Source organism: Patagioenas fasciata, chromosome 8, assembly GCF_037038585.1.
Source record: "Patagioenas fasciata isolate bPatFas1 chromosome 8, bPatFas1.hap1, whole genome shotgun sequence".
Classification (NCBI taxonomy): domain Eukaryota; kingdom Metazoa; phylum Chordata; class Aves; order Columbiformes; family Columbidae; genus Patagioenas; species Patagioenas fasciata.
The window spans coordinates 40708730-40722563 of record NC_092527.1 but is presented as its reverse complement, the minus strand read 5'-3'; the positions used below and the strand labels follow the sequence as shown (position 1 = coordinate 40722563).

The following is a 13834-nucleotide window of genomic DNA, read 5'->3' as shown; positions in this document are numbered from 1 at the left end:
CAATTTCCTCGCTAGTAACTATTTGCAAGAAACTGTATATTAATTCAAATGACTGCTTATATCCAAGCAATAAAATAAATGGGCTTATTATACACGTTGGATAAAATTACCACATTAGTGCAGAAATTAAGAGCACTATTATACCGAAGTTGTACAAAGAACCAATGAAAACGCACACCGTAGTTATTAACACATTGTTTAGGGGAAAAGAGATTTTCTGTAGATAAGGGGAACATCTAGAAGAAAATGAAATAAAGTTATTTTACAACATGAGAGAAATTTAGCCTTGCTAATCCACATCAGCGTTCCCAGCTCCACCTTCTTGCAGTCACATCCAGGATAGTCCTAAGCCTGGGTTTATGAGCCAACAGGAGCAAGTAATCCTGAGACTGATTTTTAGTTGCTGGCTAAAGAAAAACAATATCATGCAATGTTCTCTGAGATGGTGCTTCATCCCAAAAATGAGATTAGAGCTCCATGTGGTCTAGAAGTTGAAGAACGGAGCCTCTTTAAACCCATTTTCAGTGCTCTCCAGACAAAATCTGAACAGTATTTGTGCTCTAAAGAAAGGGGAAAGGATGAAACTGCAATTAGCAATTTAGCTACATCGACAGAGCTTACTTGCTTCATCAGAAAATAAATGTAAGGAATCGGAAGACTGAAATACCATAGCAAAAATAATAACGGGTAGATCAGCTTAAGCCCAGCAGAGCTTCAACACCGGTTTTTCTTTGTCCATCTCACAGTCCACTGCTCATCTGTCTCTTCCCGTCTTCCCATCACCAATCAAACACGTTCTCAGCAATGTCAGCTCTTTGGCAACCGTTTCACCCTTGTTTCCCATTTGCCGGAGGAGCTGCAGGATCTCCGACAGCTTCTGGCAGGACCTGCGCCCGCATCCCTGCTTTTGCACTCCGGAAATAACATTATTCCAGTAGAAATGGGGGAGACTTTCCCATGAATGATCACAGGCACCTTCCTGCTCTCTGTTACAAGGAGTTATCTTCTCTAATTCAAGCTCAATAAATATTATCATAGGAAACAGGTGATATTTAAACACCAAATATTTATTTGAGGTATTCCAGCGTGATAGTGAACCTGATAGCACCAAGTAAGATAAAACTATATTTACAGTTTTCTGTGCAATGCTTGTAAAGCCAAAAGACAATAACGTGTGGCCACAGCCTGGAGAGAAAGGATTTCAAGGAGGAGCATCTGTAGTCTTATTAAAGTAGATGAAATTGAATATAATCCTACTGTTTTCCTTCCAAATATTTACCAGGCTTCCATATTAACTGAAAAATGGCCATTATACCCTTGGTAGCAGAAGAGTAGATCTGACTCTTTACTACAATTTGTGTTCAAGGATGTCAAACATAATGAAGAAGTTAGAAAATCAGAGGCAGCCCAGCGAATAAGCAACACAGACACACAGCTTCTGTAACTGCAAATATATCTCAGCCTAAAAAGATGGGAAAATCTCTTTAAACCACAGCTAATTGGGCAAAAGTGTGAGAATATGTAGCATCCCAGCGGTAGCTAATTTGATGACTTCAAAGAGGTGGATGTCTAAGATGTATCCATTTGGAATCTAAAATTATGAGTATCTAGGAATATATTTAAGTATTCAAGACTATGTATCTTTATAATTGTTACAGAAATTGCAATAAATCAAAGCCTGCCCTGCCAGCCCTTCTTTCCATTTCCACCTCCGGGGTTTGTTCTGTTATAAACGTTACCAACCTTGATGCAGCTTCAAAGCCATGTTTTATTAAATTGAAAATACTGCAAAGGCTGTATTTTCTGCTTCTTACAGGGCCAGGTGGCTTTTTCCCCACCCCATCCTTCAATAAACTGCTTGACCACTCAACTTGCACTATTCTCTCATTAATGACAGCAGCTTTTTGACACCTAAACACATTAAAGTTTTGCAAGTCATCTTCTGTGGTATCAGAAAAAAAGATGCCCTCAGATATTTTTGAGGCTTTAATGGAGCTCAGCTGCTTTGGTAACTGCAGTTGCTGAGCTTTGTGTTTAAAGAAAAATGGAAAACAGCTCTATGCCTTCAAAGTTTCATTTTGAAATGTCTTTTTTTGCCCCCTTTTTTGTTTTAAACTTTACCAGAATGGCTTGTGCTGTTCTTTCCAAACCCTCCCAAGAATTTTATGACTTGAAGTGGAGAGAAACAGGATGAGCGAAAAGTCAGATGTTCCATGATTTGCTACTGAAGTATTGGGTCTTCTCCACCTGCCGTGGCATCTGTTGCGTGAGAGGTTTTAGAAGACAAACTTTCCAATGGAAGAATTGATTTCTTCATCTCAACATCTTTAAGAAAAGGCAATTTCAATGGCTTCCCCTGCAGCCACTAGAGAGGCAAGAGATGTTCCCATTTGGGGAAGGAGTTCTCATAGCAAGCAGAGTAGATGTTGAATGTGGCCTTTCCTCCTCCACCAAGTTCTCAGCTGAGAAGATGTCGTCACTTACTTAGAAGAAATCCAAACACCTATAACACGTTTGGTTGTGTTTGTTGCCTTTTTTCCCCCACTCACTAGTGCTGTAAAAAAAGGTCAGAGCCAGAAAAGAACGAAATCAGAAGATGGAATCTTACAATTCTACCACGCAACGTGTGGATACACAGAAATGGTTGTGATTGCATCCCTCTCACTTGCCCAAACAGTTGTTGCGATAATTTTGCAGTTCAGTTGAGCTTCAAATTTTTCATCCCCAGCTACAAAAAGTTCATGACGCTTTGTCTGATCTCCCTCACTCAGTTGAAAAAGCATGAACAAATCCCTATTTCCGTCACCCCTCAGAAAGCTGCCCGCAAAGTCACCAGAAACCAAAATCAATCTCATTCTCAGTATTCTATAGTACATTTGTAATTATTTGCTTCAATTAAAATTTGTGTGTGTTAGAAGAGGTGGAGGCACCGTTGGTAACGCAAGGCCTGATCCTGCACACCCATCTGCCTTGTGTTGAGCTTTATTGATTCCTTTTGGGGCTGAGCTCAGCTTAAGGATCTTTCCATCTCAGATGCTGAGCTCCTTTGCAATTAGATGCGAAAAATGGGAAATAAAATGATGTGAAACTTGTGTAATATACAAGGGTGTACCATGTGTCTAAGGAAAATCACAAATATTAGCATGACTGCATGCCAATCACACTGCTAAATCATCCTGCCACCTGTCAACTGTTTGTTAAAGTGATTGTAACTAAATATGGAAGCTTTTAAACCACTGGTAACCCTAAATACAGTTAAACCACCAGTAATCCTAAATACAGGAGTTTTTAATCCACTGGTAACTGTCACTAAACTTTGTGGTTGTAGGAGAAGAGAAAATTTCCAATGGGTTCACCTTGAGCGCATTTACCTGCGAGTGAGCCCTGGGACCCTGCCTGCCACTGTTGGGAGATGGTGACATCCCTTGGGACATGGTGACATCCATCCAGAGATGGTGACATCCCTTGGGACATGGTGACATCCATCCAGAGCTGTGGGTAAGGCAACAAATCACTGTATGGTTTTTTTTCCCCCATGTAAGAATGTGTTTGTACCATAGAAAATTAAATGTATATGAAATGACTGCAAAGAAAAGCTTTCATTTTCTATTTTTTTTCGTAACTGGTTGCTTAAAGCGAACTGATCTGTACGTAAACAGAAGAAAAATACATCATCTACCTTTAAAAATACAGAGATTTTTATTTGATATAGCAAAGGATCTCCCTGCTGTCCATCTGATTCATAATTAATGACTGTAATTTTTCTGTTTGTTGTGCAGGGCTGAGTCTGTGTTGGGTGAGGTAGGATCAGTGAGGTGCTGAGCAGGAGATACCTTCTCTGACTCAGAGGAAACCAACCTCTCTTCTCTCTGGTGATGGGGTCTGTCATGTCAAACCGCAATTCTCATTACAAATTATGTGATACTTCTTAGGTAGCTGTAAGAAAAAAAAGTTAAGGAATCGTATCATTGGCAGACAATAGATTAACGTCAAGGTGACAGGGAAGAATAAGGCAAATTATAGTCTCATTTATAGTGCAATTCCCGCGGCCTCGGGAGAATTTCAACTGTTCGAGCCACAAAAATTGGAGCTGAGTCACTGCAAACTGAATATAAGAAGATTGCTTAGAAAGGAACTGCAGGCTGTCCACTGCAGCTCTTAGTTCCCTCAGAGTTAGTACCAAGACAAATTATTAAACATATAGATTTAAAATATATTTCAGAGAGGATAAGTAGCACAGCTTTTTTACCTGAGTTTATTAAAAAATATCCTTGGACTATGTTCTTTGTACGCAACTAAGCTATGAATAGAACTAAGGGATTAATAAACCTGTAGAGGTGGATCAGTCCAATAAAGTTGACTCATATTGCTATGGTTAAAGCTTAACTGAAGTACAGGATAGAAAATGAGAGGCGGGTCTTTTGCTTCTTATTTCTTTACAAGGGCTGAAAAGCTTCCCTGTGCTCTTCAGTGCCTAAATCATATACTGAGTGACTTCTGCTATGTTAAGTACATATATGACCATATAAATTATGAATGAGTACATTCTTAAAAGCAGTATCAAAAGTATCATTAAAGTCCCATATAATTTTTAAAAAAATACACAAGACTATATCAAGACTAAAAGCCCAGTTGTACGTCTCAGAAATCAAATATATTGATTTCAAATGTGATTACTGCTTTCAAGTTTGGAATCAAGAAATTGTAACACTGAAATGATGAGAGCATAACATCACTGTGTTAAAAAATGGGCATTTTCTCCCCCATGCAAGTTCTTTGCCATTTCAAATTCATAAAAATTTAAAATGTCAATGTCTTTACAGGACAAACCAGTTGAGCCTCAGGAAGGCAGCTCAACAGGTTGATATTTAGCAGCACTGTTAAAAGAAACTGTTTTCTAAAGTTTAATTAAAAAGCCTCCAAATGATCCAGAAGCACATGGTCAGTGTAGCACGGAATAATTACATTATAATTAGTAGAAATAAAAGCTAAGGGAATATATTATTTGTCCTGACATGCATGTAGCTATCACATGAAAATATGTGGGATTTAATTATGAATTATAGTTTTTCCTTAGAAAATAACCTATTGAGAGTAGATAGAACCTCCTTACTCCCCCAAAAGCCAAGCTCAGCCCAGTCTTTTCCCAAAGAGCATAAAGAATCCTGGGGAGGTCTCAGAAGAGATGGCTGGGTGGCTGTTAAGCAAGCTGGGAATTCGAACAGAGAAGGAATAGTTTATTAATCTTAACCGTCGCAAACTAGAAAGAGGTTTAGCGAAAATTAGCGTGAGCTGAAAAGCTACAGCTCGGCAAGGCAACAGTAAATCATCTACCGATGATTTGCCGGGCTGGTTTGCTTGTAACTACAGCAACACCTTTCCTCCGGACCAAAGTTCAATTATTTTACGTTTTTATTACCGGTGCCGTTTGCTTAAAGTTTACCAGGGTGACTTTCTGCTGGCAGATCCCAGAGAGCGAGGAGGAGGAAAACCACCTCATGCTGAGCAGGACTAAAGAGAAAATAGATCCCCCGAACCGGTGGGACAATCTCCGCTTGCCAAGATGCCATCCAGGAAAAAAACCACCATGTTCGCCTCCGCTTTTTGCGCCTGCGTTTGCTCTTTCGTGCTGATCTGCGTCACGCTGGCAACCCCACATTGGATGAGCAGCCGGGTTGGCTTTTCGGACACAAATTCCAACACCACCGTGAGCCTCACCTACGGGCTTTTCAGCGGGACCTGCGAGCAGTTGGTGGCCTCGGTGATCCAGGCGGAGGAGATGACCTTCCAAGGTGGGTGAACATGGTTGGAAGTGGACGGTGTCTTCTTAATCGTGTGATGGACGTGGGAACCGCGGCTCATTGTGTTCACCTGTGACTATAATATTTTAAGAGAGAACATCTGTAAACCAATCTGGAAATTTAAGTGTTATAAGACCCCCAAAAAAGCACAGAAATGCTGCAGTGTTCTTGCTCTTTGGGAAAAGACTGGGCTGAGCTTGGCTTTTGGGGGAGTAAGAAGGTTCTATCTACTCTCAATAGGTTATTTTCTAAGGAAAAACTATAATTCATAATTAAATTCCATATATTTTCATGTGATAACTACATACATTTCAGAACAAATAATAGAGATTCCCTTAGCTTTTACTTCTACTAATTATAATGTCATTATTCCGTGCTATACTGAACGTGTGCTTCTGGATCATTTGGAATGAGGGAAAAGATGCAAAGTTTTTGTGTAAATTGGTTTTGATTTTTAGAAGCTTTCAGTGAGGAAGAGAAGAGAAAAACAAAATTACCATTTTATTAAAGGATTACAGAGCTAATTTACCTTCCAGCACTATTCTTTTTAGATTGTGTTACGTTAAATGAATTGTTTGATTTAAAACATTTAGCCACCTACTATCAAATCAACATCGTTTTCATAGAAGAACATTTTAATGAGGCTGCTGAAGGGAAAAAACCAAAACATGTAAAACAATAACTGATACAGTGTTTATACATGTTTGACCTACACATTAACGACAATATTCCTTTTATTTCTTTCTTTAAGGGCACCTCATTCCGTTTTTAAGTGATATTATCAAACCCAACTATTTGGTTAGTATCTTCAAGGCTTAGGCTTACTCATGTCTCTTTTTTTCCTTACATTGGACTCTGATGTATGGATTACAACACAGCATTTCATATTTTATAAGGCCTTTCTTCCCCCACCCAACACAGTTTTCAGGTGATTCCTCGTCATCACCACTCTCCACAGAAACTCTGAGATGAGCTTTGGACACAAGGTCAATTTTAATAACATTTCAGCAAACATGCAGTATCACAGAATCACAAAATCCCAGAATGTCAGGGTTTGAAGGGACCTGGAAAGCTCATCCAGTGCAATCCCCCCATGGAGCAGGAACACCCAGCTGAGGTTCCACAGGAAGGTGTCCAGGCGGGTTTGAATGTCTGCAGAGAAGGAGACTCCACAACCTCCCTGGGCAGCCTGGGCCAGGCTCTGACACCCTCACCAGGAACAAGTTTCTTCTCAAATTTAAGTGGAACCTCTTGTGTCCCAGTTTGAACCCATTGCCCCTTGTCCTATCATTGGTTGTCACCGAGAAGAGCCTGGCTCCATCCTCCTGACACTCCCCCTGTCCATATTGATCCCCAGGAATGAGTCCCCCCTCAGTCTCCTCTTCTCCAGCTCCAGAGCCCCAGCTCCCTCAGCCTTTCCTCACACGGGAGATGCTCCACTCCCTTCAGCATCTTGGTGGCTGCGCTGGACTCTCTCCAGCAGTTCCCTGTCCTTCTGGAACTGAGGGGCCACAACTGGACACAATATTCCAGGTGTGGTCTCCCCAGGGCAGAGCAGAGGGGCAGGAGAACCTCTCTGACCTACTGACCACCCCCTTCTAACCCACCCCAGGTACCATTGGCTTCCTGGCCACAAGGGCCCAGTGCTGGCTCATGGTCACCCTGCTGTCCCCAGGACCCCCAGGTCCCTTTCCCCTACGCTGCTCTCTAATAGGTCAGTAGATTCAAATAATAGGTCAGTAGATTCAAATTAAACTGAGTCTTGTGTTGATATGGAACAGATTTTTGTGCAGTTTGGGGTATTTATTCTCCATAATAGAATTATTACAGAAGAAAAAGAATTACAACAGTTAAATAACTAAGGAGGACTGAAGAACTGAGAGATAAGGGAGCAGGGGTGCTACATGGGAATGAAAGAAAGTTAAAAAATAAGGGGAAGAGTGGAAGGGGTTTTACCTGGAGCAACCTCAGAGAAGGTGAAGACAAGCATGAAAAGTCTTAGTATGAGAAGCAAAACACGAGAAAAAGCAAAATAGAAACTAGAAATGTACAAACCACAGACTCAATACCAATTTCATGTAATTTATCATTTAGTCCCCTCTGTGCACAAGTAGCTCCACTAACGTGCAGAAAAACACTCACGGAGCCCAAGGGTGGATAAGCCTGAAAGCTGGTGGGTTACTATCAATCCCATTCAAGTAGATCAGCTATTCTAGATTCCTTCAGTTTGCAGAGACTCCTTTTCTTAAGAAAACAAACAATCTGCCACCACAAAAGCAGCATTTTATTCCAAACCTTTAGTCTTGTGCTGTTGCAGGGGTGCTTAAAACAGGCAGAATCTGACAAAAATCACCTCCCCAAAACTGCGGAACGCTGTCAGAAACAACATCAATTAAGGGGTGCAATAGGTGTAGCCAGTGAATTCTGGAGATGTTCCGAGTGAGGAAATTAAGTGGGGCTGCCAGAGGGAAATTACACAAACCTGTCAGATTCGGCTCCAGATTTACGCCTTGACCCAGCGATGCTGCTCCAGCACACGGCACAGCCGGCGCTGTGCTCACTCCATTTCATTGAGTGATGTCTCCTCAATGCCCATCTTCCCTATTCTTCTAGCAGAATTGCTTAAATTTACAACTTATTTCCATAACACATCCTTACCTGCCATTTCCTCCAAGAGAAATTAACTTCTACCAGGAATATTACAGAAAATGAGAGAGGAGCTCTCCTTTTCATTTATTTCCAATAGTAGTTCTTTTTTTGTTACAAGTGTTTATTTTCTTTTTATGGGCTTTTTACCATTTTTTTCTGCTATGATTTCTCCAATTTATATACTAACCAAATACTTTGCAGTAATGGCTTTGTATTAAAAGCAGTATAGAAAGGAAGTTTTCCTACAGATGGCTGTCTATCAGAACAACCATTTGAATAGAGCTTGAAAATATTGTTGTCATATTTGTTATAGTGCAAGGCAGCCACAGGCACATTACAGTTGCCTTTTCAATCTTTAAATTGAAAGGAGGAAAACAATATATTTCAATGCAGCTATGCTGCAATTACACTTTGAGCATATTGCATTCACATTTGTGTCTCTTATTATCAGCAAGAGATCGAACAACAAGAAGGATTTAGGCAAAACCAATAAAATTTATTACAGTCTAGAGGGGGTTGAGTGCATATATATATATGACCAGCCACACATATAGATCTGAACACTACAATAGGCAAAAATCTATGTATATGAGCTGAAGTCATCTGGAGCAAGGAGGACAGATGCCAGGATCACACCAGACCTTTCCACGCTAACAGCTTTACCCAACTTTCAGAACCTGTTCCCCTTCTCAGATTTATTCCATATGAGGGGCACTGCTGCTATATTAAAAGGAAATAATCGACAATCGGACAGCCAAGTTTTAAATAGGCATCTGTAGAAGTTACCAGACAGCTCAGGAATGATGGGCAGAGGAACAGCTAATGTGCTGATCCAATTTAGGTATATAATTTCTGCCCAGCCCTGTCAAGAGGAAATCTATACAGAAGTATTAAAGAAGATAAGTTTACTACCCAACCCAATGCCTGGGAAGTTTGTGTGCCTGCAGGATTAACAGACACACACTTATTTTAACTTAGCATCCCTTCACCCCATTTTGGATTTGGGTTCATGTGCTCTGTCCAAACCTACTGTTCCTTCTACACCCCAATCCCTACAGACCAGCCCAACCTCTGATTATTAGCTTTTAATTACAGCCATTTCATTAAGTCATAAGGTTGTCCGAGCCCACCAGTCCCTGCTGGAAATGCTGATTTTCGATGCTGAGCCGCTGTATTTCAGTTGCAGATAAGCTGCGTAAGACCGAGGCACTGAGCGTGATCACTGCGATCATCGTGATGCTGGTTCTCAGTTTACTGAGCTCCCTTCTGAGCTCTGGATTCACCTGCACTAATGCCGTCAGTAACCCTTACCAGACATTTTTGGGACCCACCGGAGTCTACACCTGGAATTCCTTATGCGGTGAGTAACACATCCCATGCTGACCACTTTCTGCCCACCATGTGGATGAATTATGATAGATTCCACGATGAAGACATATGTATTTGTAAAAAGAAACACTTGTAAAGGTATTCTGTTCAGCTGATTTTGGTTTTTAACCTGAAAACTATCTTTTAAGTACCAGTAAAATCAGATTATTTACTAAAAGTGGCACCATCAATCAGTAGGAGCCCAGATTCACCAGCAGCAAAAGTGGAAGTTAAGAAGCCCCAACAGATGTAGCATCATTTCAAGAATCATTTCATGCGTGATGCACATCAAGAAGAACAGAGTAAGCCGACAAATACAGAATAAAACTGTAATAGAAAAATATGCACTGGATGTGACTACAGTGCAAGTTGTAACCTCTTTAAGACCTTATGTCACTAGGTTATTGTATCTGTAATATATTTGTTGCTAGGTTACCTAACAAATTAGGCCTCTAAGGTCTAATATGTAAGATGGACTCTAGCTTCATTTCCAAAAAATGTGTTGAATTGAATACATCCACAACACCACTAACACACATTGCAGTGTTCAGGAGGACTGAGTCACGGCAAAATTTATTTCCTTCTCCAAAAAGTGCTTTCACAAAACGAATCAAGTTTTAATATTCCTTAAGCAGAAAAAAATGGTAGAGATGTTGAGTTATCAGGGACATGAACCCTGTCAAAAGCTCCCTGGAGGGGTGACCCCTCCTTCACCTGGTTGCTCCTAACTCACCTTCCTCCCTTCATCTTGCTGCGGTAATGACTACAGCTCTTGTGTTCAATTAATCTCAAGAGGATTATGTGTTCCTCTAATACCAGGTTTGCTCTTGGAAAATTGTCTTTAAGGACATCTAGTTACAGAGTACTTCAGCATCGGCGTTTCGTCCTTCAAACGCTCTGAAGATGCTCAGCTGGTGGAGCATTGTACCCCCCAACAAGGTCCTCTCCTGTGAGCTGCCTTTGCCAAAAAACAGACCTTGGTGGAAAGGGAAACATATAGATAAATGTAGTTTTAATCATACAAGTACAGGTAGGGTTGTGAAACCCACCCCTTTTTCTCCAGCCATGGCTAACACAGCACATAAAGGCAGATGCTATAACAGCTATAGATGCCTTGAAACATGACACAAGAAGCGAGCAAAAGCCTGGGCTAGACAATTATTCAAGTTTTGAGACAAGTAGACGGTTGTCTCATCACACGAGAATGTTCCCAAGCCCGGCACCCGTTATGCAGCCTGAATCTCCGAGCTTTGACCTGAAACGAAAGGACCATGGGCTTGCCAAAATAAATATTAGCGAGAAAGCAAACCCACGTGTTGACTGATCGTGGTTGCTTTTTACAGCCCTCTAAGTGCTATGACCTGGAAGTCTATTTTACCGTGGGCATGTTTTTATGAAAATCGTGCATCATTTGATGTGAGTGCATCTTGAAGGTTTCTAATTCTCCTACCAGATGGCCTGAAAGTGTCCTCCTGAAAAAAAAAGGGAACCTGTTTCAATGGGAACTTGTGCAGGATGGTGTAACCATAGGGGAGGAACAGAAATATTTTCATCAGTGTTCAGAGGTTATACCTCCATTAGCACTATGTAAATAGAGCTGTAAAAGCATTCTTTACCTAAACGTCAAAGTAACTTCAACTATATTCAGAAAGCTATAGGAAAAAGATACAGATCTGATAAGATCTCTCATTTTGGCTCATCCCAGAGTCATTGAATAATTTGCGTGAGAAGGAATGTGAGGTCTCCAAGTCTAAAGTCTTGAGCAAATCTGGGCAAACCCTGAATGCAGACCGGTTTGCTCAAGGTTTAATCTGGTGGTGATATTGCACATCCCATATCAAATAGGCATTCTGCACATCACCCAAGGATTGAATGTTATCCTCATCAGCCCTAAATTCACTGAAAAAAATTACATTAAATGCCCTTATCTAAGAATAGTCAGAATCCATTAAATTTATCAGGAGATATAATTGCCCATGTCAAAACACTGGCAGATACTATTAGGTGGGGCAAAAAATCCTTAAAAGCCCTCATATTCTATTAATGGAAAATGTTAACCTTTGTCCTAATCCAGATATTCTAACCAATTTAGGTAGATTATTTGCAAGTAGCTACATCAATAGTACTACAGTTTCACCTCTAACATTTGTATTTACATTTTCTAGGAATCTTCACGCTTATAGCCATGATACTTTTTCCTGTGAACATCGAAGTAAATGGCTTGTCCGTAGAATTGGCCCGGGGATGTTTTTCTCATCTGCAGACAAATACCAAATCTGAACACACTTATGGATATTCATATTGGATCATGCTGCTCATCATTTTCCTGAACATTGTTTCTATCGTCATCATATATTTCTATGACCACGCAAGATACTCTAAGAAGAAAGAACAGGAAAGACCCATTGAAAATGCACCAAAAGACGTCATTCTGTTCTAAGGATACCAGTGAAGAGAGCGTGGCAAGAAAAACTACTATTTAATATAGACAATCATGACTTTTCATTTCCATTCAATTTGAAGATGTGTGTATAGTTCAATTATTGTGTCTTTGAAGCAATTTAATTTTATCTTTTTGTTAGGTATTAGGTGTAATACTTAAAAGTTTCCATTGGTAAGCGTGCTGCCTAAATGTCTGCGAGTAGGTATGGTCCAAAACGCCCAACACCAGCACCCTTCTGTAGGAACGGACCTCATGCATCTTAGAGCTCTGCTCTTCGCTGAAGGGATCGCTCTGAGAACGCACTCCTAGAATGGTTCCTCCTCCCCATTCCACCTCCACCGCCTTTCCAAGAGCACTTCTGCCCTCTTGCCCACACTGAGCAGAGGGGCTGGTTCCCACCTCCTGCTTTCTGGATCGTTCTGGACCACAGGACAGCCCTGCGGCGGCTGCCCCAACTTTCTGCAGGTTGCACCAACATTGGCAGCTATGAACTCATTTCTGCTTCGTCCTTTGGGTCCAAAGCAGAAGATCAGAGCCACCTTTTGGGTTGTCTATGTAGTTTGGGATCTCAAGGGGCAGAAACTCTGGTAATGAGGAGAAATGGTCACTAAGATATCTGGGCATCATTTTGTCCTGCTGTCCTTTCCCTGCTTAGGGACCTTCTCCTGCAGATCCCTGTGGCACTGCCCTGGTGACCACACGCAGGTTTGCAGGCTCCTGTTTGTGAACAGGAGTGTGAGCGCTTGGACAAACTCACTTGTGATCGGTCACCTTCACATCAAACCTCCCAGCAGCACAGACCCCATCCATCCTCCCCTTGCTCAGTGCTTCATCCATGACTGAGGGGTGGACAGGGCAGCAGGAGGAAGAGGATGGGCAGAAGACACCACAGGAACCCAGTATCTGCAAGTTATTAATTTGTAGAACATGAACAATATCCCATTTCAGGCTGTTTATAGACCCTTGATTGCTGCTGAAAGCAAACAGCTAAGCTGCACTTAGAGCAGGTGTGGCCGCTGCTTTCCCACCTGCTACACCAGACTGTGATATTAGCCCAAGACAAAAGCCAAACAAAGGGCTTTATTAGGGATTATTTATGACCACTATCATCCCTATGTCTAGTTTAATTAATATTTAACGTGCACACATAGACACACAACTGTAGAACTGCACGGAAGTGGGGAACTCCCTCCCTGTTCCACCCAAGGGAAAGCGAGCAGAGGAATGTGACCTTGGGACAGATGCCATTGTGCAAAATCACACTTAAAACACATACCCAAAAGAAGTGCACTGTGCCAAATGGTGGCCAGCATCTTCTGCTCCTTTGCTCCTCACCTCTGCAGCAAGGAGAGCAATTTTACTGCATTGCTTCCCTTTACAATATGATTTTCATGGTCGTGTTCAATAGCTGCCCTATGATGCAAGAGATGCTCATGTACAGAAAAAAATGGTCTTTTTAAAAGGAGATGAGAAGATACAAGAGGCCACTTCTCACTATTGAATGTAAAACAAAAAGTTTCAGGATTAAATTGTTCAATACTTTATGCAGCTGTGATCTTTCTGGAGAGTTGGG

The 13834-nt window shown here is 41.2% G+C and overlaps 1 protein-coding gene across 1 annotated transcript; it reads left to right on the top strand.

Moving 5' to 3' along the window:
* The first annotated feature begins 5434 nt into the window (after positions 1–5434).
* CLRN3 (clarin 3) lies at positions 5435–13805 on the top strand. The gene is made up of 3 exons (XM_065844041.2): positions 5435–5792; positions 9631–9810; positions 11984–13805. The coding sequence occupies exons 1-3, from the start codon at positions 5564–5566 to the stop codon at positions 12256–12258; spliced, it is 684 nt and encodes a 227-aa protein (XP_065700113.1). The 5' UTR covers positions 5435–5563; the 3' UTR covers positions 12259–13805.
* The last annotated feature ends 29 nt before the right edge of the window (positions 13806–13834 follow it).